Genomic DNA, 23305 nt, shown 5'->3' with positions numbered 1-23305 from the left:
AATGACCCATTTGGTGTTGTCGCCTGGGAAGACATCTCCATCTGCTACATAAGACATGAAGGGTCCAAGCCATAAGAGAACTGTTCCTAGATTAGAGGTTGAGATTGATCATGTAAATATTCCTTCAGTATCCAGTGTAAGGATAAAGCAGAGACCACAAGCTGAATGGAAGAGGAGGATTTGTTTTCATGAAGAAATAATTTGGTGGATAGCTGGAGTAAGAAGGAAAACTGGAGAATATTTCTGCTTTCTGTATTGTAGTTCCTCCTCCCTCTTCCTCAGGAGGCTGGGGTACTTCATGGATGTAGAGCAGGTCTTCAGTGAGCAAAATGTCCCCTTGTCAGAATTAGCTGGTGATATTCAGCACAGTACACTTAGGCTTCATTGTCCAATTCCTCTGAGTTGCTGAGTGATGCAGTTTGGGCTTGTTTCTGGAAAGTGCAGTGAGACAAGGGAAAAGCTTGGATGCATACAGCTGTACGTGTATCCTTTTATCATACATACATGTGATAAAAGGAGATAGCCAGGTTTACAGGGCGGTTTTTATTTTCTCTGTGTAACAGTTCAGGAGAAGTGTCCGTGGTGGCTCTGAGGTAGAGGGGCGTGTGTTGTGCTGGTTCTTTGACCCAGCACCAGCTTCTAGGAGACCTAACCCAGAGCCACAAACTTGGAGACTGGCAGTCAGATAGGTATACTTGAATTAATGTGTTTGCTTGTTGAACCTACTTTTAGAGAAAGGAGTTCCTTCTCCTGTCTGATCCCTCCAAGGTCACCTGGCAGCAAAAGGAAAGGCTGCTCCGTGGGTTGCAGTTTCAGATTAGTGATAAGAATTTGCAGAGTTATCCATACCATGTGTTCCTAAGGAACCCCTGAATGGAGCCCTTGGTTCTATGTGTGGGTTTTTACACTGGCTGATTGTGGAGGTTGTATTAATAACTCTCTGTTGTGTAGAGCATAGATGTTGGCCTGTGTAGAAAGAGCTAAAGGGCTGGATGAAAGCCATGGTCGAGCTTTCTGGCACTTGCTTTGTGATATTCAGTAATTCAATGGCTGCTGTTGTCTTTGTAGGGAAGCTGTGCTCAGAAAACCACTTTGAGCACTCGGCCTGTGCAACAACACATTAAAATTACTCTGTTTCCTTCACTCTGTGGATTTCTAGATGCCAAAAATTGAAAGGCAGCATCCAGGATGCTCTGTTGCTCTTTCTACAGAGAAACCAAAATACATGGTCTGGGAAAAGCTCTGTTTGGTTTGCATTCCATCCTCCCAAAGTGGCATCACCAGCCTTGCCAGTTCCTATGAGGTACTCTGCTTGGTGACAAGAGAACTTTATTTAGCAGGACACGCCATCAAGTAGCTCCAATTGGGAAACTATTAAGAGCAAAATAGAAAAAAAAAATATTATTGAAAGACACTTATTAGATATAAAATACCTTGTATCCCATCCATGGACAACTTATGCATTACATAAGTGCATTGTTTATAAATAACCTGTAATATCACATCAGTCCCTAACTTCTGCGTATTGTTTTTCCACTAGGGCTTGGAGGATAATTTTATGAACCAATTTCCTGAGATCTCAGCACTCTTCATGCTTTGTAGTTTCTCCTGAGCTCACCTTTCAGGAGCTATACCCAGTGACTGCAGTATGGGTATGTGTATAATGGCTTGGCAGGTCTCCACAGTTGTGGAATTTACAACCATTGCTGTGCGTGTAAAGCTTGGAACAGCTTTTTTTTTATTTATTTCTGGTGTATGATGAATTAGGCCATCTGTCTCCAATGTCTGCTGACCCTTCTCCCCCACTCTCCTCTTGCCTGGTATGTTGGCACTGTCACACAGTCAGCCAAGGTCAAGGTCTGGAGGCTGGGTCTGTGACCTTCGCTGCTGAGCCCTCGAGGGCTCAGTCCTCAGTTTCCCAGGGTAATTCTCCAGTATGTTATGCAGCCACTGGCCTGAGATGCCGTGCAAGGAGGAGGGATCTGTTTACAGTAACACGAAGAATGCGATAATAGGAACTTCCTTCACGCACAGAGCCAGTGCTTGCAGAGTACTTTATTTAAGCACAAAGTTAACAAGAGGACTAAACAATAAATTCAAATAAATTTCAAAGCATAAATGAGACACTTCCTGGTTTGCACCTAAAACAGCAGAGGACACTTGACCAAATGAACTGAACATAGGTCTGAAAATGTTAAATGCAGATGCATTTAGATGTTACTGGTACAGAGGCAAGCTTTGATGAAACAAAAATAGAAAGCCAAGTAAAATTGTCTTGGCTTATTCCATTGTGCTCCTTGCCTGAAATAAAAATATATGATCGTGACATAAGTATCAGCAGCCAAACAGGTATGAAGGTCAGCCCTTGTAAACTGGGCTAGCACTGGTAATTCTAGAACTTGATCCAAAGGTTTCTGACATTAATGGGATTTTCTCTATGGAGTTTAATTGTGCTTTAGATTAAGTGTGTAGATACAAAAGACTTTATGTACCAGTAAAATGTCTGCAAGCACTTGGGGAATCTTTTGGAAGCTTTCCTGTAGATTGCTAGATCTTTAGCATGAGTGTAAGACTGGAAAGTTTATTTACTGCTGCTGGCATCTATCACAGGGATATATCATCACATATACAAGTGCCTGGGCAGCTCCTCAGGGAAGTGACTTTTGTAGTATTGCCAGTGCTGTTACAAGATGATGAGTCAAGTATTAAAAAAAAAAGTGAGAGTGTATGGAAATGATGGGGCTTTGTTTTTAAATAGAAAGCTGTAGGTTCTTTTTGTTTGATGCTTTGCTTTTGGCCTTTAAAGGTGCCTGCAAACCGTATTTCAAAGCAGTTGTATGTACCCAAAAGGGCCAGGAACAACTTCCAAATCAGAACCTGAAATTGTCATGCAGTGATATGACTAAAAGATTGTACAGAGCATCATGGATTTACATTAACACCTCTGGAAGAGGTGATACTGAACTAGAAGAGGGATTGGTTGAATTAGATTTACTGAAGTTGACCAGCAGTGAGGAAGAGGAGGAAATTCCTGCACATAGAAAGTACATGACAGAGCAGATGTAGCATGCCTGGAAAAGAAATAACTCTTGTGTTATTCTAGATTAGGATTACCTTTGATGAGGAAAAATTATGTGTAGTGCTATGCAAATTCTATGCACAGTATAATTTAACCCAACAACTCCAAAGGGTTGTTAATTTTCAGCTCTCTTTTTTTCTTGTTTTTTCAACTTGACTACATGTTTTTGCACCTGTTTTGGCTGCAGTGTTCAGAGGTTTGTCATGTGGTTCCAAGCAGTCCTGTCTGGATGTGAAGCAGCTGAAGAGGTTGATGCTGAAGGCTGATAACTGCAAATACAAATAGCTGTTCTCACCCCTTGAGAAGAGTCCAGCCTCTTCTAAAGATCAGAGCCTGCCCAGACTCAGCTGTGGTTGTCTATTAACAGATGAGATTGCTGCTCTGAGATGAGGTCCTGCTTATACTTCACTAAAAGGTTGGTCTTAAAGCAGTCACAGGTATGTAAGGCCACATGACTGCCTCCCTTGGCACACAAAGTTGGATGCTGTGCCACCCCCTCACACGTGGCCCGGAGTGTACATTCACAGACACTTGTAGAACCATGCTATAGAGAATTAGTAGATCTGCCTTGAGGGAGCCTTGGCCCTTTTGTAACAGACAGCACAGACATAGCCTTGATTTTTCCTGCTGGAATTTAGCTAAAAAAAAACAAACCCTTTAAGCCTCTCTCTGTGACTTTACTGGGAGTTATTATGGAGTGACCTAGAGGAAGAGAAAATGAATCCACTGCATGTAACCTCAGTGTGAGGAAATGGCAGTTTGGTGGTGGAGTGACTGATGAAAAGTTTAATGTGTTTTCCTAGTGCTTTTTTTAGTGTTAAAGTGTTAATGAGCTTTTGAAGCAACTTTTGATCAGTTCTTGGTATATACCACAGTATAAGGGATCATAGTTTCAAGACCAGAGATGGACTTACAAGATGAAATGAAAATCAAACATTCCCTTCATTGTTGTTATAATAGTTCCTCTGTACTAATAATCCCTCAAAGACCAAAGCAAAAAACGGTTTGCTCCTTGTAAGGGAGAAAAGTTCAGAACCATAAAATTCAGATTACTTTGAGATTTCTGTCTCTCTGACTTTACCAGCTGGCAGAAAATTAGATAACATCAAAGAATTACTGGAAAAGAGCTTATTTAATTTTGAAATTAATTGGAAATTGTCACATGTGGTTGTAATGCTAACAGCTGTTTTTGTGTCACTTTACTGCAAAAGAGAGCAGCATTGTGCCTGGATAAGGATATAGAAGATGAAGCTGTGAACTATGATAGATATAAGTTGAACTTTCTGGGGTACAGTCAGATAATTCTGCTGTCTATACTGAATCTGTTAAGTGTTTTGTTAAGTTTTCTTTTGTTTAAGTTTATTTTGGAGTTTTTTAAAGAGTTAAATGTTAAAATTAATTAAATTAATTCTTAAATTGAAATAAATAATTTTACTTCAAAACCGTTTAGATGAAATATGCAAATAACAATCCTGTCCTAAAAAGGTGTTGGAAAAATATCTAGTTTTTCATGGTTGTTTTTGTAAGATGCTGAAAATACCTCTATGGGGAGCTCAACCCTTCTGTAATTTCTTACACGTTGATCTAGGTCATATGTTTTTAGAGAAGGAACCAAAGAGTGAAGGTATTTGCAGTAAAAATCAGCTGAAGGCAGACATGGATGAGTTTTGTCAATGACATCTACTTCAGAGTGGTTTATTGGTCCTTTGCCACCTCTGACTAGTGTGGCTTACCAAACATCTATGGCTGCCTTGAAAGATTTTTGGTAAGGAGACTGAGGAAGTACGGTTCTGATGAAGCAACGTTTGATGCGCAGTGTGCATCTGAAGGATTATCAGAGGATTTGGGTGTACAATGAGATACAAGCATGTGGGCCAAGTGCTTTCAACCCCTATCAGTCTAATAATTCATACAAAATGTGCCGTTTTACCCATCTAATTGTAGAATTTGCAGGAAAATAATTAAAATCCAAAATAAAACTGTATGAGTTTATATGGGTTTGTATATTAATACACCCTACAATAAATATGTAGGGCATATTAATAGCTGGTGTGAAAAGCAAAATAATTTCCAAATTTGCACATCTGCTCTGACCTAAAAACCCAATTCCTTGAAAAACACATTTAAAGCCAAATAAAACTTATGAGGGCTAACAGTTCCTCCAGCAAGACTTCAACAGTATCCGTGGTCCATTAATCATGTTCATTGGTGGGGTCCCAAATGCAGTTTCTGAGATGGCTTTTCTGTATTTGGGACTTGGATGCTCTGTTTGTTTTAACCTACTTTCCACCAAAATCCTTATAACAGCACCACAAGCTCTGTCCTTATGAAAAAATCTCACCAGGATCATTCAAAAAAGTTTTAAGTCTAATTATTTGTTTCTCATTTAAAGGAGACCCATTTATAGCAGCAGAAGTCCTGTCTTGTAGCCCTTGAGCTGGACTGGTTAGAGGAAAAGATCACTCACCCATTGCTTAGGCTGTCAGAAAAACCATCTGGGTTGTGGGAGGACAAATACAGATGGAGAGGAGCCTGGGGGAAGGCCTGCAGCCACACTGTGTTTGTCAGCAGTGTGTAGGTCTGCCCATCCCTTGCTGTTGAGCATAGGCTGTTGTTAGTACTACAGTTCCCACTGTAGTGGAATTCTTAGTGAAGGTGCTGAGAAAAACAGCTTCTCTGAGTGTATTATGCAATCTATTATGCAGAATTAGAGATGAAACAGCCCATCCAGTGGGAATGCTCTTGTTTTATTCTATCCTTCCAGCACAGGTTCATCTGTGTGGACTGGAAATTACAATATTAAATGCCCAGCATGGAAATTGTGTGTGAGGGTTATCAGACTCAAGTTTTCTCAGTGTATTGCAGTCTGGGCTTCCTGCTGGCACAGGAACTTCCACTGCTGAGGTTTTCAAACATTAATGCCTGATTTATGCCCTCAAGCAATTTCTTTTAAGCTTCACAGCTGAAACAAAGCCATGGCATTTTTCCACCTGAGTAAAATTGCTCTGTTTTCTTCAACATAAAGACACAAGCCTTAGGTACCAAAAATTTATATTTTTAATGCTGCTTGTATTGTCCATTCTCCAGATTTACACATAAAATACATGTACACAGAAGACTCGAGGTGTTTCAGATAGTGAATGTATTCTAGTGAATAACTATTATTCCTACTCGCACATCTTTGACTGAGAGCCTCTCGATTTCAAAATTATAGTAATTCTGAAAGAGGTGGTTTACATTTTCCATTTCATGGGAAGCTCCTGCCTTCCTTAGCAGACACCTCTCTTTTCAAACCAAGACAGTATCTGAGCACAGTGTGATTATTTAGTGAGGATTATATTCTTTAAGTTTTAAAAAGTACTGCAGTTGTGCTGTATTTTTAATTATGTGTTCATTTCAATGAATGTTGCCGGTGCTGCAGTGGTGGATTGCAATGTTTTTGAAACCATGTGATGCATCACCACCACGTGCTTGGTGCCTTGCTACTGGCCTGATCTTGTGAGGTGTTCATCACAGTCCAAAAATAAAACTTGCTCACAATGTGATGTATGGAATAGTCTTACAGGGGAAGGTAAGGGAGAGTTTTATTGCTTGTATCGCTTGACATTGCAACTGAATGAAAACTGGAAAATATTATGCCACAGCAGTAGCCTTTCAAATTGCCTCTGGGTTATCAAGAGGCAATTACAAACCTTTATAATCCATTATATAGCTTTCTTTTCCTCCTTCCATTAGCTTAGTTTCATACAATTTCTTTCTTTTGATGAATGTCAAGTAACCCCAAAGGGTAAACGATTTTGTTGCAAAAACTGTTCCTCACATTTCTGTCTAATTCTGGTGTTCTGTAAAAGGGTTATATAAATAAACAAATGATTGTTATAAGCAAATGAAATCCCAGCACCTAACTACACAGACCCAGCATTTCACTGCAATCAGTTTGAGCTAGAGCTAGGCCTCTTCAGTCTCCCTCGCCTGAGGCTGCAATGCTCCCACTATAAAGCAATTGGTCACACCTCATTATTGAAGTTATTTGCAATAGTGTGCAAAGGACCAAGTAACAGATGTTTTGAAATGGCTAATCAATTTTTATAGATTTAATTAGGTTGATGCCTGCACATATTTCCAATGTGCTTTTTCACCAAAGCTAGGGGAAGGATCTTAATTACAAATTCCGTCAAGCCTCTGTGAGGCTCAGACTTCAATGTTAGAGCGTAAGTATTACTTGCATGCTATTGCGATATTCTATTTTGGCCACTTACACTGGAGTATCTTGTCTCTGAACTTCACTCCTAGAAAGTTACATTTGGACTTAGATGTATGACACTTGTTGTTTGGAGTGACACACACAAATCCCCATATACCAGAATGAAAATTCAGCCCTAATCATCAAAGGGAAGTGAGGACTAAATGAATGTGTCATGCGTATCCAATTTCTCCACTGATCATCCAGAGAAAAATAAATCACAGTGGATGTCCTTCTACTCCTTCTTTGTTTCAAAAGCTAGAAGGAGTTCTCTGCTAAAGTCACCCTGGGTTTCCCCAAGGAATGCTAAAATAAATTGATATTGTCTGATTAAATGTTTTGGCCCATATTTAAACCACTGGAAAATGATAAGCCTATTTTATCATGGCAGCAAGCCAACTTTTTTTTTTGTGTGTGCTACTGGAATCAGAGGATAAAACTGGAGGATCACATCTTAACTGAACTTATAACCAATTCCATTAATTTTTAATCTTTTTTTTGTAACTATACTTTTTCAGATAGATTTCTCATGTATGAATCTCTCAGCAAATGTCTAGTGTCAATCTGTGCTAAGATCTCCTGTCATCTTCCTATTATACATCAGAAAAGACTGCAAAAGTGATCCACAGAAGAGAAAAGAGAAAAATGGGGAAAGGCATTGCAGGAAGGTCTGGCTTGATTAAGTAGAAATTTTTAAATGACACACATTGCAGATAGGTATCCAAGTCACATTGATTTCAATAATAATAAGATAGTTTACAGTCCTTCATCTCTCTGAAGTGTTCCCTTGCACCCTAAGGCAATTTAATTTGGAAAGAACTGTTGGAAGAAATATGATAGGTGTATAAAATGAGCAGTATAAAAAGCATGCTGCCACAGCAAGGGCAGTGCCCTGAGACTCGGAACCTGCTCAAAAGTTAATTAAAATCAATTGGAAAGACTTCTGTTGACTTAAATAAGCTCTGGATCAGCCCTTGTGAGAACTACTTTCAACACCCAGGTCTACCACAAAGTTTTTGAATGGCTCAAAGCAAGTCATTCAAAGCCATGTCCAGAAAGAGGGACAGATACTGTAATGGGATTGCTCCAAGTGAAGAGTGTGAAAGGTTCTCTGTGCTGCCTCGCTAGGACTCTTTTCAGAAATGTGTTATGAGCTGCTAATGTAAAACAAATAATGATTTGTATTTAACCCGTGGTGCTTACAGTTGTAGGATGCTGTCATGACAATTTTAAAACATTTTAAAAATTAGGATTAGGCATTTAGGATTTAAAAAACAGCATCTGTACCAGGTTAGTTTTGATAAAATGTCACAGGCAACCAATCCTCATGTTTCCCAGCCTAAACTCACCACCAGCTGGAATAACGAAGCAGATACCTCAGAGGAAGAATATGTTACTGTTGATGTAAATTGCAATAAAGCAATTTATTGTATAATTTATATCTTTTGTTATCCAGCCTTTATGTGGGTGGAAAAGGGGTCTGTTCTCACTGCCTGGGGGAAGGCAGAACTGTCTGTAACTTGTGTAACTGGGGCCATTCCCTTGAGGTGATGGAGGTTCCTGGTGAGTGCTGCACCCTTCAGACCCAATGGGCTGGGTCTTTCTGGCTGCCCAAACCCCTCACAAGCTCTAGCAGTGGTTTTGGTGCAGTCAAGAAAGCTGTGCAAGCACAGGAGCTAGGCAGTACTGTGTGGGATGGAGCCTTAGCCATCTGAAATTAGATCAGTTCAGATGGTCAGAGCATGGTGTTAATAACACCAAGATTGTGGATTCAGTCCCTGTATGGGCCATTCACTTAACAGTTGGACTTTTAATACTTTGCCCTCTAATCATGTCCTAGGAAAGGACAGACAGTTTAGCTGGAGATATTAAAAAAGCTCATCTGGAATCAAGGATTTCAGCCAAATAACTGCTTCTGATCATTGTTTAAATTCCGTTTTGTTTAAGCTTTACCCAAACCAACTTATGTGAATATTTTGAGAATTGAAAGAATTTGTTTTATGTTTACATGTTCACTCAAAAAAAAAAAAAAAAAAAAAAAAATAAATAAAATCACTGATCTTGTGCAAGCTTCACCAGAGTCAATCTTAGGGAAAGGTAGCTTGCATTTAAACTGAATTCCTGCTGCTTTGCCTTTTATATATTTATATTAGCTAAAGTAGCTTCAATACAAAAAGAAGAGTCCCAGAAACTCAGAAGTTTGGAGTTCTAGAAGGACTGGAAATTAAGGTAAGTTTGGAGAGATGGGAACATGCAGTTCAACCTCATCCTCTGAAAAGGCAGAGGAATTGGAACTTTTCTGACTTTTCTCTTTACTAAGAATTTATTTTCAATTACTTAGAATTTATCGAACTGGAACTATTCAGGTTTATACCTTCCTCCTGCCTGTCCCTATCAATGGGCTTTTTTTTTTTTTTATTTTTTTTTTATCTTTTATCACAGGGGTCCTGAGAAGTTTTCTTGCTTCTTTCAAGCATGTGACCTCACTTGTAATGTTTGTGACCCTGCTTACAGTTTCAGTGTCTCTTGAAACGTAGAGGGTAAGGACACAACTGTGCTTGTGAGAAAAATCAAGATAAATGATATAATTCTTTCAGGAGTATTACCTGGGCTGAATTCAGCAGGAGCTGATTGATAAAGTTTACCTGAGACTACTTATTTTTTGGCAATTGATCAGCTTACTGGAAAACACTATGTGACATGTCAAGTTCTCTATGAAAAAACAAGTGGAAAGGGGAAAAAGGAAGAGGAAAGGTATGATTTTAAAAGCTTCTTTTCCTCTTTTATAGCTTTTTGTCCTGAAAGTGCCATGTTAAAGAAAAAAAAATAAACTGAATAATCTATATATTGTAACTACAACCTAATTGATTTCTCTGTGGACTATGAAAGGAAAGGCCTAAGATGGTTTATGGTTCTTTGGTTCAAGGAGACCATTATGAGGTTTCCAGAAATGAGCATTTCCAGAAATCAGAATTAATTTCATATGTGATTTTTTAGTAGATTTTAGGCTTTAGCCTTTTCCTGGCTGAAAGCTGTTTTTGTTTTTCCTTGTATCCTGAGCATGAAGTAATCAAATAGCTTTGCTTTGGTCAGTTTGCAGACTGCATACCAGATTGTATGTGTGTAATGTTTGGAAGATTAATAATGATGTGCTATCACAGCCAAGGACAGTCCAAGTAAAAGCTTTGTGGACTGTGACTGATGGGTGGGGTTTATGCCACTTCTTTCACCCTGGGATTGCTAGCCACAGTCTCATTACACATCTTTTTATAACAGTGGAGAGAAAAGGGGCTGTGTTTATAAGTGGATTAAAGCATCTGACTTTTCAGACAGGATTCTTTAAGTGCAAATTATCCTGATATGATCATATTTATTTTATATTTTGTATGTAGAGCCATGTCTTCTTCAGGACTTGAACTTCTTATTACCTAGCCAAAATATTTAATGATTTGGATTTAAACAAGCATAATTTATACTAAGGCTTCCTTAGGCTTTGGTTCAGGGTTTCCTGGATGGGGCTGAATTTAAGGCACGCTCCATGTGTGAAACCCTTTTTTCTGTTCAGGGACTGTGTTTACAATGGCTTCTTTGTCTGGGAGAGTGATGCATTCCTTAGAAACACTCTATGACTTCCCGTCTCACTAGGTACATACACAAACATTCAAAATGTTTGTGTGATCTCTGCTTCTGTCTCTCTCCTAAAGAAAACAGTCTTTTCTTCTTCCCTACTTTGACTGTATCACTTTCAGGATGCTCTTTAGATGGGTGGTCATGCCTTTTATTAACATAAATTTTCAGCCATCTTCAAGCCATCTGAACCATGGACCTGTAAGGACTGTGAAGACTTGCTGGACCTGCAAGCTACATAAGTTATATCAACTTTTGCACTTGTTGCTTTCCAATGGATTTTTCATTTTTCCTTGCCATTCCAGAGTTTGCTTGCTCCAATAATCATGGATAATGGGACACCTAGGAGAATCTAATCCTTCCTCTTGCCCCAAAGTTGGATCATGTTTAACTCATTCCTGAAAGATGTTTTGTGCAACCTACTATGTCAGGTGTTTCAAAATTTGACATATTCTCTCATTTGCAATTAGCAGGTTTAATCCGAACTCCTTTTGCTATGATTCAAATCCACTTTCCTCTAGCTTCTTCACCCTGGGGATCAAAACCAATTTATTCCGTTCTCTTTGAAGGTTATTTTCTGCTTTCAGTCTTTTCATTTCTAGACTGAACAATGCCCTTTCCATCATCCTTTTTTTTGTGGCTCTCCTTTTGTAGGCTTTTTGTTAGTCCTCTCCTTTCTTCTGATTTTTTCAATCCATTTCCTAGTGAAAGTACCACTGCCAGAGTGGATGTAGTGCTCTTACTGAGGCCTTATCACCACCAAGAAAAATAAGGGAATTACGTCAGACAAAACTCCTATTTATATAGCTTAGGTTGATGGATGCCTTCCTTGCATGATATTGTTGACTCATGTTCAGCTGTGATCCTCTGTAATACTCCCCAAGTCTTGTTCAGAACAACTGTTTTCTGTCTAGTCATTCTCCATCCTGTGCTTTCCCAGACAATATTTTCCCTTCCTAAGTACAGGACTTAACACCTGTCCTTCCTCAGCTGAATCCTATGTTTTTCATAGTTTCTCTGATCTCTCCAAATCATTCTGAAAACTCTTTCTCTGCTCCAATTTGCCTATAGCACTTTATCCCACATACACATTTCAGATGTGTGATCTATTCCGTTACCCAGACTGTTGAATAACAATATAGGGAAAGGAATTAACCCTTCCAGATTTCCAAATTATACGCCTTTCTAGTTTGACAGTAGACTACTCATACCAGCTGTGAGTGAAGGTTTCCAAGAAGCTGTGCATTCATATTCTTGTAGCTTCATCTACAGTATACTTGTTCTCTTTTAAGATTATTTTCTATGATGGTAGAACTTTTGCTGTGTTACCATGGGTTATTCTCTTTAATTTGTGTTTCTTTTTACCCCAATATTTATCTTTGCTGTTTGTTTTCTATGCCCTTCCTCACAAGCTGCTGATAAAGAAAGAGGTAAATTCACTACTGAAGTGGGAAGTAACAAAGGAGAAGCCCTCACAGCTCAAGTCAAAATGTTTTCTCTTACTATTATTTCCCCATCCTAGATGGCACATTTCAATAAATTAATTTGACATCACAGTAATAACAGTTGTGTTTTTTCCTCCATGGTTACAATAACATTTTGGGGTTTTTTGCCTACATAATTGTCTTTCAATACTGCTGTTTTATTTTTCAGTCCCTATGATAATTATTTACAAAATTTATTTTACAGTCTTGTATATTCTTCAGCTTCCCAGTAGGGAAACAACTTTTAAAAGTCCATGTAGATTTTCTAAGGGGAAGGAGCAGGTGAAAGGTTAGTAGCTGTGGTAGTTCAGTGAAACAAGCAAGAACTGTAGGTTCTAAACTGAAAGGCTAATTTTAGAAGATGACCTCAACAGGTGAGCAGATCATTTCAGGTAACTTCAGAGTCCTTTGCTTCTCTGCATTAAATGTCAATGTGCATTTCTCTGTTGACTGTTACCCCGAATATATAGATTGCAGGAGCTGAGTTAGATTCCAGATCAGCAAGATCATGTTTTCCACTGGAAGTATTCCAGATGATGATAAACATCATCAAATAACTTCAGGCTCACCATGAATGTTGATGAAAGCATATCTCAGACTTCAGGGACACATAGTCTCACCTACCTTATCTAAATGCCATGAGAGTTGTTTGAAATTACTGTAGTATCTACACAGCAAATGCTACATGGATTTGGCACACTTTTGCAAGACTTCTTTTCTTTCAGCTGTAGAGCTGGCCTCGTTGCACTAGACTGCCTATGGTTACATGGCTGCAGGTCAGAATGTCAGCGGATTCCCCACTCTTGTTCACTCAGGGCCCACAGTTCCCTCAAGAAGGTTGTCTCAATGTAATGGCTCAGCGCCACTGTCTGGCATGCAGAACATTCCTGGTTTGTCTCCGGAGATCCGCACTGCAAGTGCTGACATGTAACACCACAGCTGTGCAATTTGTCAGCGGACGAGGGGGAAGGAGCCCTGCCTCGCTCCGTCAGGAGGCAGTGCAGCTCTGGCCTTGGCTCTGCACGAGCTCCACAGCCTCCCAGAGTCAGGGCACCTCAGCAGCTCATGCCAGCAGACGGGGCTCGCACAAGTGGCCTGTCAAAAACTCAGTCCTGCAGAACATCTTTCACAAGTGAGAGGTCCCAGGAATGGATCTGTTTGCCGTAGACCAGATCACCAGAGCCTCACTATAACCAAATGTCATTTATAGGGGTGTAAATTGTGCAGTCTTTGGTACTGTTCTACTTAGGCAGACTTCCAGAAATCATTTGTCTTCATATAAAATATTAAAAGACCCTATTTTGTAATCTAATTTATGCCCAGCTTGTCCTTGTGTGTCATTAGTATTTATCACTATCAAATGGTACTCCGAAGTTATGCAGTGTTTTGCCATGGGTAAAGAAACCATTAAGTTTAGACTTTGCTTCCAGCTATGTATATCTCCTTAGAACTTGCATGCACATAAAGAAGAATTAGTATTTAAAGACTTGACAAATTAAGCTTTTTAAGGGCTGAATATTCCTTCTAATATAGTATATTTAAAATTAAAAATTACTGAAGTAAAATCTGTACTAAATATATTGATTATGGTTATTTTTATTAATAGTGAAGATGTAGTAGTTATTACCTACCACTTTGGCAATGAGAGAAAAAACTCCCCATGCCTACATTAGAAAGGAGTGGGGTAAACAAATAAATAAGCAATTATTGTTAATTCTCTTGTGCTTATGGAACCCTGAAGGATAAGAAACAGAAGCGAGGATGACTGGAAGCAGACCAGTTATGCCATGATATGAATGGAAATATGTAATAGTGGAGGCATGGAAAGATAAGTCAGGTTATTAACATGCATATTTCAGTTATCTGAAGAGCTGAGAGTAACATCAGGGATTTTTTTTAAAGCCTGTTTTTTCCTCAAAACACTTTAACATTCATTTCTTACTGTTGCTGTTATATTTTCTTTAATTACATTCTGCTGTTCTTTAACAAGTTGGGAAACATAGTTAAAATGATAAACATTTGCCATTTCTGCAGCTAGAAAAGAGCATGATACAATCCATTAATGACATAAGCCAGTATCCTGGGATCAAAGAGTGTGTATACCTCCTAGGTATGAATTGCACATTCCAATATTTTCCAAATATATACTATGTGAATTGAGGATTATATTGTCACTGGCTCAAGGTGCTGAGGGAGTACACAGCTTCTCACAGTACCTGCAAAAAGACATCATTAGTTTATTCCACATTGTTCTGCATCACATCTAAAATTCTACAGTGTTTGCCTTTCATTAGCTGTCTGTCCCTGCATATTTAAAAGTCCCAGCTATCCATGGTTGAGTGTCTGATAGGTTATCTCCAAAGGTTTTCCTTTTGCATCTTGATCTGCTTGACTCTTGAAAGCATGTGATCTGCATACTGCGACAGTCAGTCCAGCTCTTGAGTTTTGTTTTTCAACTTTCAGAAGTCTGTAACCAGGCTATATCTCTTGGTGAATCATTCATAAGCTTCATTTTCTGGTTATTCATGGGGAGATTTTTTTTGCTTATAACCTACTGTGGTTAGTCAAATTCTTCAGGTGATTCTGTTCTATAGAAACATCTGCACTATAACCAATTCTAAAGGACTAGACCTCCCATGTATTTTCCTTTCAAACTATTAGGAAACATTCTTTCAAATGTCAGAAATTTTTTGTTTGTTTGTTTGTTTGCTTATAAAGGAACTTGCAGGTTTGAGCTAAATTTTACCTGGTCCTTTGTAAATGTAGCTTGAGTATTTCTGAGCAGCACCATTTCAATGACATGCAGTCATGAGCAGCAGAGCCCACACAGGTGCAGGAAAATGCAAAGCCAGAGTAACTGGAAAAGAACCTACCAGTTGTGGCCACCTGTTGCCATTCACATCCAGTGAAAAGAAAATCACTGAAAAGAAAAAAGTCAAAAGTGGTGCTGACTGAAATATTTTTCAGGAGAAGCTGATGGAAGTAAGTAGAGACTTACCCAGAAGGCGGATTTCACATACTCAGGCACTGGAAATTTCTGCTTCAGTCTTCAGCTTCTCTATCCGAACAATGATCAAACAAGAAAACATGTATAGCAAGCTCCAGAAACAGAATTCAGTATAACCTGGGAAAACCTAATACACTGATAACCATAAACTGACTAGACTGAAGTATTTTTCACTTTTTTCCCCCCTGAATTTTCCTTCATTGGTTTTGGAAGTCGAGTAAGAGAGTGCTTTCCTGCCTCTTTCCATAGTCTGTTAAGGAGTACGATGTTGCCATTCTTCCTAGATGAAGTCTTTTATTCCTGCAACTGGATACTTATGTTACTTCAGTCCTATTTCAGAGATGACATCTCATTCTACATGAAATCATGTTTGTATTTTAATGACTATCGCTGCTGCAGAACCATCACAACACTATCTAGATAACACTATAAATATGAATTAAAGTACCTGTGTGCAGTAGTAACAGTAAAAACCAGAGTTTATTCTTCATCGTGTCTGGGTGCCTTACCCACTTTGAGAATAAACCATGTTAGACCCTCAGTGGTACCTAAACTGGTGCTGCTCATTGCAGCTTAAGTGAGCAGGTCATTTACACCAGGGCACAACATGTACATCTGGGCCAACCCTGGCCTTGAGGTACTTGCGTTATCCAGGTTTTCCATCTTTCATTTTTTTCCAGCTGCTTCTTTTCCCTGATAATGAAGAGTTGATTTTATATTAATTTTCAGAAGATTACAATTAAGGCAATTAATTCTCCAAGGATTAAATTTTAGGTCACAGAATAACAGATTCAGGCACGAACCAATGAAAGGTCTTAGACTAATAGGCAGACATATTTTATTCGTAGATGTATTTCCTTGCTACTGTGTAGCTCGATGGTTAAATAAGCATTAAAGCAATGAAATCATTGCTGTTTTGTTATTTGTTGCTAAACTATTTGGGGACACAGTGTTCAGTGTGTGCCTGGTTCAGTCACTTTCCTACTTTATGATTGGTTAATTTTTTTCCAGGTTCTGCCTGTGCCTTTCTTGATCTGCTCCTAAAAATGGAATATTCTGGGTGTGAGTTCATTTACACCAGAGAGCTGCTTCTGATTTATCATCATGCAAGTTAGAACAGCAGTTAGATCAGGATTTCAGTTTTAGCATGTGGACTGCTACAACTGGAAACTCCAAAAAGGCATTGTAAGAGGTGGGGATTGTTTAAGTGTATTGGGAGATGCAGAAAGCGTATTAATTTCAGCTGAAATTATTAGCCAGGAGTGCTTTTTGCATGAGTTCTCATTAATACCTGTGGCATAGATATTTCAAAAAAATCAACAGTTTTAATCTAAAATTATAGATATTTAATACATATGAAGTCAGCAACAGGAAAGTCAGTGTTTTGCCAATATTTTTAACAAAACCTCTATTAGCTGACAGTTGCACAAACAGAGAATATGTCTCTAGCCAAGGGGAAAAAAACCTACAGCTCTGATTTCTCCCTGTGCATAACTATGTTCCATATTAGGAGAACAGGAACTTGTATAGCTGTTAGCACTTGTTCAGTTCTACTGCCAAACCAAGACCCTAAAACTGTGGTTTTTGGACCAGCCACTGTTGTTTCTCTCTTATGGCAGTGCTCCAGAAATACTGTAAGGCTTCGCCAGAAAACTGCTTATATTGATTTCTTGAATAAGAGTCCATGAACATCAGTCAGTCTGTGCTTGCTCACACCCACCCAATTACTTCCCTGTAGGACAGCCTCTGAGTGAGCCTTTGCTAGTGCCTTGTGGTAAGGCAGGGACCAGCTGGCTGTGAGAGGTCAGTGCTCTTGCCACACCACATTATGCCAAGCCAAACACTGGGATATGACAGAAAAAGAGGGGAAAAAAACCTTGACAAGAAGCAGACATAGGGATGAGAACTGTTAAAATGAATGGAGAAAATCTTTGTAAAGTTTTGGGATCCCATGCTGAGACTGAATGCTGAGTTGTACAGTGGATGTATTAAGTGCAGAAATAGTAGTGTCTAGTAAAACACACTTGATCCATTATTACAAGTGATGTAATACGTCTGTGCGAAGTAACACGTTCTTGTGACTATCCACCTCCTAATCCAGGGCCGTGCATTAGTGTCATAGCTGTGCCCCTGCTGCCCTCTGAGCCATGAGTCACCATCTTTCACTTCCTCAAATAATTACAGGCAGCAGTGGCTGTTGCTTGGTCTCAAGGGCTTTCACTGCTACTCAGGAAACTCACACAAAGCCACTTTTCTGTGGATGATCAGTAGACACCTGGGATTTGCTTTAAACTTTGGGTCCCACGTGTTAAACTTTTTTTCCCATGAGTTGCCTCACCTGTCTGCCAGACCTTACCTTTACTTGGCTGGAAGATCAGGCATCTTGTAGCTGCACAGTGCTGACCACCCCTTGGCCCTCGCTGAACCAGAAAATACATAATTTGCAAAATTTTTTTCCTTGTGGGAAAGGATGTGAAGCTCCATTTTTTGTATTTCTCAGAATATAGTGTAAATCAATGTGCGTAAACAAGTACTGATGGCTATTCATTTTTAGAAGGTGCATTTGGCGTTACATTACCATTAAGTAACTGTGCAACTGAAATCTGGCCCAGTTCTCCACTGCCCTGCACCTGGTTGGTGCTCTCCATCTGCAAAGTGTAAAGTACGTGATTAATGCAACTAACTTAAAATTTTCCAGTCACCGGAGGTGGCATTTTGTTCCCATTTAGAAGGCTACATACTTGTAAATGACTGTGCCAGGTGCAGGGGAGGAGAACCTGACCCCTTCAAAATTCGTCTTTCCCCTGAATTAGGATTAATTTTTCAAAGGAGGCAGGATGTTTCTGCTTTTCTCGGTGTGTGTGTGTGCGCGCGCTGGGGGGAGGGTGTGTGGCAAGCAGAGGTAATGCAGGAGCAAGTATTGAAATATTCTTTGACTTGTCCCTCTCTAATAAACATCAGGTTACAAAGGGAGGAAGAGCTGGAAGAAACATTTTCAATACTCTTAATGCAAGAGTGCAACTTCTGCTCCATCGGCCGTCTGAAATTTCCTCCCAGACATTTGCGGATAAAACTTTTTTTTGTCACATTGTATCATCAGGTAGCAATTCCACTCCTTAGTCCTGTGTTATTACAGCAGCAGGTAACGCCTTCGTGAGTAGGTCTTGATCACGCTAATACGTGTTTAGAAGCGGGGAGCCCATGATCGACATCCTTTATTAAACGCCCTTCGTGGTTAGGCCCAGACGAGGGGGGCTGCTATAGAGATGACTTGTTAGCCGAAAAGGTTTATTAATTGGCTGGGGTACACTTTCCCGTTTTATATCAGCCGACAGGGCCTATGTCTGACGGAAGACTGATAACATTTCTTTAGAGGTGCTACTAGGGAGGGATTAGAAGAATACACATGCTTTTCCCCTTGTCCTTGGCATTTGATATTTCTAAACTATTGCCGGAGTGTGAAGGGGCCGGTATTGTTCACTCTTTGCTGTACAGCCCCTCCTTTACCAAGCGCAGCCCGCGGGACCATCCCGGGCAGGGCCAGGCGCGCCCCAGCCACCTTGTCCCGAACAGGTGCGCCCGAGCCACCCTGCCCCGGCTAGGACACAGGGCAGAGGCGCCGGGTTTCTGTGGGGCGTGGGTCCCTCCTGTCGGGCAGGTGCGGGAGGAGGAGGGAGGGAACGGGCCCGGCGCCCAGGTGGGGCCGGGCCGGGGGCTCCGCCCGCCCCTCCCTCCGGCCCCGCCAGCGTCTCTGGGGCTCCGCGCAGCGCCGGCCGCCCCCGCCGGTGGCCGCAGCCCTCCGGCAGGGCGGGCTCAGTCGCAGGGGGTTGCCTGTCCCGCCGTCGCCAGCCCGGCGGGGGGGCGGCGGGGGGAGCGCGGTTGTCTCCAGGGCCGGTCCTCTGCCCCCTCCCTCCCTTCTCTCTGCCACCCTCCCTCCCTCCCGCCGCCGCGGCCGAGGGCTGCGTGGCCACCCGCGCCTCCCGCTGCAGGGGCCGCCCCGTATGGTCCCCGCCGCTGCCATGAGCCAGGCCCCGGCTCCCCGCGGCGCTGACCCGCCGGAGAGCGATGCCCGCAGCGGGGCCCCCAGCCGAGGGATGCCGCCGCCGCCGCCCAGCCTGCCCCAGCTCCTCCACAAGTAAGAGCCGCCCCGCGTTCCGCCGCGCCGGGAGGGCGGGCGGGCAGGCGCGGGTCGTTCTTCCTCCCCGGTGGCGGTGCCCCCCTTCCCTCCCCCCGCGCCCAGACTGACAGCCGGGCGGGCGGAGGGTCGGCCCGGCACCGGCCCTGGCCGTGGCCGAGCGGTGCCCCGCGGGGCTGAGCCTCGCTTCGCCGTGCGGGTGGCGGCGGGCCCGTCCCCGCTGTTAAGGGCACGGACTCCCCTAAAGACCGGCAGTGGCCTCGCTGCCCTCAGAAGTTTTCTGCCCGAAAAGCCGACTCGTGTCGGTTTCCCGAGGGTTCGCCCCGGCACCGCGTCTTCCGCGCCCGGGAGCTGGGCCGGGGAAGTTCCCGTCGCTTGCCCCGCGGCGGTGTTTGCCGCCTGCCCGGCCGCCGTTCCGCTGCTGCGGTCCCCTCGGCAGGCCTGGAGCGAGGGGCTCGTGGGGTTCCAGAAGCGATCGCATCTCTGCAAAGCTATCACGGGAAAAGTAACCTGTGCGGGCTTAAGTGGAAGTCTTATTAATGAGTACAGTGATGCGAATGGCATTTTGCTGTTTCGTTTTCCACCCAGAAAGAGGGGGAAAAGCGTTTCTGCTACACAGATGCAGTGATGCCAGTGATACTTATCTGGCTAAATGAGAAGCTTGAAGACAAACCGAATGCTCTGTAGTTAATAGGTGAATCATGAATAAGGCCTAAGCTGATGATCTGTACTGATTCAGTGTGGTTGTGTGCACTGTATCTGATTTTTCCCCAAGTCGTAACGTACTAAAAGAGGTAAGGGCTTTTTAATCTGCTAACAAGTACCCGGCTATGGAGCTATTAGAATTGCCTTCTATTACTTTAAGATTTGCTGCTTGAGTTGACGAGCAGGACACTGGGTGCTGCGCAGTGGCGAAGGTTGAAAACCGCTTTCGATATCATGTCCCAGACCGCCAAGTGGACTGAGCCCGTGTGCGGCCCTCAAGCAAAGCCCGAGTATGACAAAGCACCGAGGAGCTGCCACGGCCATGCCGCTGGGCTTGAGCTGCTTTCCTGCAACAACCCCTTCAGCAAAGGCGCCGGCTTAGGCATCTCCATTATCACTTTCGTAACAAAACCCAACAATGTAACTAATGGAGGAAATGCTTTCAATTCTCTCACATTTGCAAAATACACACATGTATAGAAATAATAAAGTGCAATGTATGCTTTGACGTTACCCCAAATTTAAAGTATGAGCGCTGTTTTAAATTGGGAATCACATCAGCTTTTATAAATATGTAAATAACTGGACTTTCAAACTTTCTGCAGAATGTGGTTCGTAAATTTTATGCTTGATTTTCTTTTAGTCTTTTGCTTTTAAATCATGGTTTGTAACTTAATCATGAAAATGTTCAGGGTTCTTGTTACCTACATTTTTATTTCTGGAATTACAGACTTAGAGATTTGCACTGAAACACTAATGGTCTCTTCCTAAGTCCACTGGGCTGTTGCTGTGGTACGTGTGAAATATTGTGCAACCACAGAGTAATTTACACTTACTCAAAATCAGTCTTACATTTTAAACTACGGTGTCTAAAGATGGCTCTTATTTTCTCAGCATCACCATGACTATGTGGCTGTTTTGCAAGTCAGGTAGATCTGTTGAGAATACTTCATGATTGTATTTCTAATGTGGTGTGTGATATGTATTAAGGCATCACATTCTTGCTAGTCATGCTTCTTAGCAAATTATAGGTAGGAAAACTCTAAATGGTTTCCTTTTGACCCTACCTTTAATGGAAAGATTTGAGAGATGCTGTGTTCTGAGGGTTCTTTGTCATGTTAATGTAACGCAGGGTGGCAATCATCAAACATCTCCATCTAAGGTCCTGCAACTTGATCATACAGTTTCGAAACCATGTGGCGTAATTTGGTGTGCGCCTGTTTACCTGACAGTTAAGAAATGCGCTGAATTGGAAATGCAGGCGAATTGTACTGTGTTTTGCTGATAATAACTTGGTATTTTATAATCTAAACCGAATGATTGAAAGTGAGTGATTGAAAGGGAGATGTTAGGGAATATCCAAAATTACTCTTCCAAATTTATTTCTAACACGCTAGGACAGGTATTATGACTGGTAAAATACAATGGAAAGGAAAGCAGTGATTCTTCTACAAAATGAAGTCATGGTTTCATTATAGGGAAGAAAACACTGATCTTGTTTTCTGAGCATTTTGTTTTTCTTGACTTTTTTTAAACAATTGCTATCTTTTTGCTTTGCAAGCTGCAGTAAACAAACGTGCAGTTGCAGAATACTAGTTCAGAGTCAAGTAGATCAGAGTATTCTGTGGTGTTTAACAAAACATCTCCCTGTTTCAAGTCTTTCATTATAATATAGTATAAAATATGCATTTTTCATGATACCATTTAAACTTTGAAAGCTCTCTGGATTCCTTCTTTCTTCCCCCTCAGTAGTTTTGTTAGGAACGTTTACAGATGTTAGGTGAAGAGCAACATCATTTTAGAAAATGGCTTCCTACATGGGCAGCTGATAAAGCTTCACTGTGAGTGCTGAGCTTTGAACAAGGTTTAAAATTTAGTGAAACTGGAGATCTGAAATATCTTAGCAGCTATGTTAGCTGAACTCATGCAACACAGGTAGCATGTACAATAGTCTTTAAATGCCCCTCTGCTTTAACATTTATATTGTAATTTTAATATAAAAGTATTACTAAACTTCTACTTTGAAATTCCCTGTAGTGTCCAACTACAATAAGATATAAATTGAAATATGCTCTCTACACGTTGTACTTTTTTCCCCGAGTGACAACGTCAATTGAGTTGATAGTAGAGGTCCAATGATAAGATTTACAGAGTTAAAGCATTCCATGTATGCAAGTTGTTGTGATGTTTGATGGGAAAATACTTCTTATTTTCCAAAACTAAAAGCCTTATTGCAGGCAAAGCCCTCAAGCTGTAGAGCTGAGAATGAGAAATTGCTGGGAAAGGGAAACCTGAATTTACATGCTTCAGAGGATGACTTACAAAAACATACCCTTCTGTATGAAATAAAGCAGAAGACTGAGAAGAACAATTATAATAGTGTTGGCCAGTGTTCATAACCAGTTTCTGCTGCAGTTGTGTGGAAAGAGTGGAAATGCAGGGTAGAGTCTGTAGTGTCAGCAAGTGAAACATGTATTGGATATCTCTGAAAAGACCAATGTGTATTTGGAACTGTTGGCTTGGGTCTTTTTCCCCCTCTTTCGGTAAGTCTATGAGAAAATTTATATGGTTTGAAAGTTTTGTTTATAATTTGCAGTTGCATTGCAAAATGTGATTTTATAGATGACAAATTTTAGTACCTGATGTTAGATTGGCTGGAGTGGCTAAGCAGCATAAGAGACTCCTATTAATAATTCCAGGTGTGTGATTCATTGCAGTCTGAGAGAGCAACTAGCTGGAAATAACTCAGAGAAAGGTCTGAGTGGCGGCTGTGGGTTAACTATACAGATGTTGCATGAAGAGTGCTTTCTGTGAGAGTTCTTGCTGAAAACATTTGCCACAAGTAAACTCTGTGATTATCGGAGACCTCATTGTATTGAAATTCAACTCTTTGTATGCTTTTGGTTCTAATAATTTGTCATGGGTCATATCTGTCCAGTGGAAATGGAGCAGTTTTTTACTCCCTGTGTTGATATAGGAATATATGTTTGGTTTACAAATTGAATAAAAGGCAGCTTAAAACAAT

The 23305-nt window shown here is 41.1% G+C and overlaps 1 protein-coding gene and 1 long non-coding RNA gene across 9 annotated transcripts in view; both read left to right on the top strand.

Moving 5' to 3' along the window:
* Positions 1 to 1322: 1322 nt before the first annotated feature.
* Positions 1323 to 8761, top strand: LOC147651863 (uncharacterized). The gene is made up of 3 exons (XR_015290044.1): positions 1323 to 1353; positions 1541 to 1652; positions 3267 to 8761. It is a non-coding gene; the product is annotated as an uncharacterized LOC147651863 (long non-coding RNA).
* Positions 8762 to 19207: 10446 nt separating this feature from the next.
* RBM20 (RNA binding motif protein 20) overlaps positions 19208 to 23305 on the top strand; it is a 97866-nt gene continuing 93768 nt past the window's right edge. For 3 of the 8 annotated variants that reach the window (XM_086900335.1, XM_086900333.1, XM_086900332.1), the window contains exon 1: positions 19388 to 19575. In XM_086900335.1, coding sequence (XP_086756461.1) covers positions 19442 to 19575 — 134 coding nt within the window. In that variant the 5' untranslated portion in view covers positions 19388 to 19441. Of the gene's footprint in view, positions 19576 to 22420; positions 22824 to 23305 lie in introns of those variants that run through there. The other 5 variants (XM_086900334.1, XM_086900342.1, XM_086900344.1 and 2 more) reach the window with 5 other exon arrangements.

This window comes from Cyanistes caeruleus, chromosome 8 (assembly GCF_971803275.1).
Source record: "Cyanistes caeruleus chromosome 8, bCyaCae1.hap1.1, whole genome shotgun sequence".
NCBI classification, from domain to species: Eukaryota; Metazoa; Chordata; class Aves; order Passeriformes; family Paridae; genus Cyanistes; species Cyanistes caeruleus.
The sequence above is the reverse complement of the archived record's forward strand: the minus strand, read 5'-3'. Positions and strand labels throughout refer to the sequence as shown.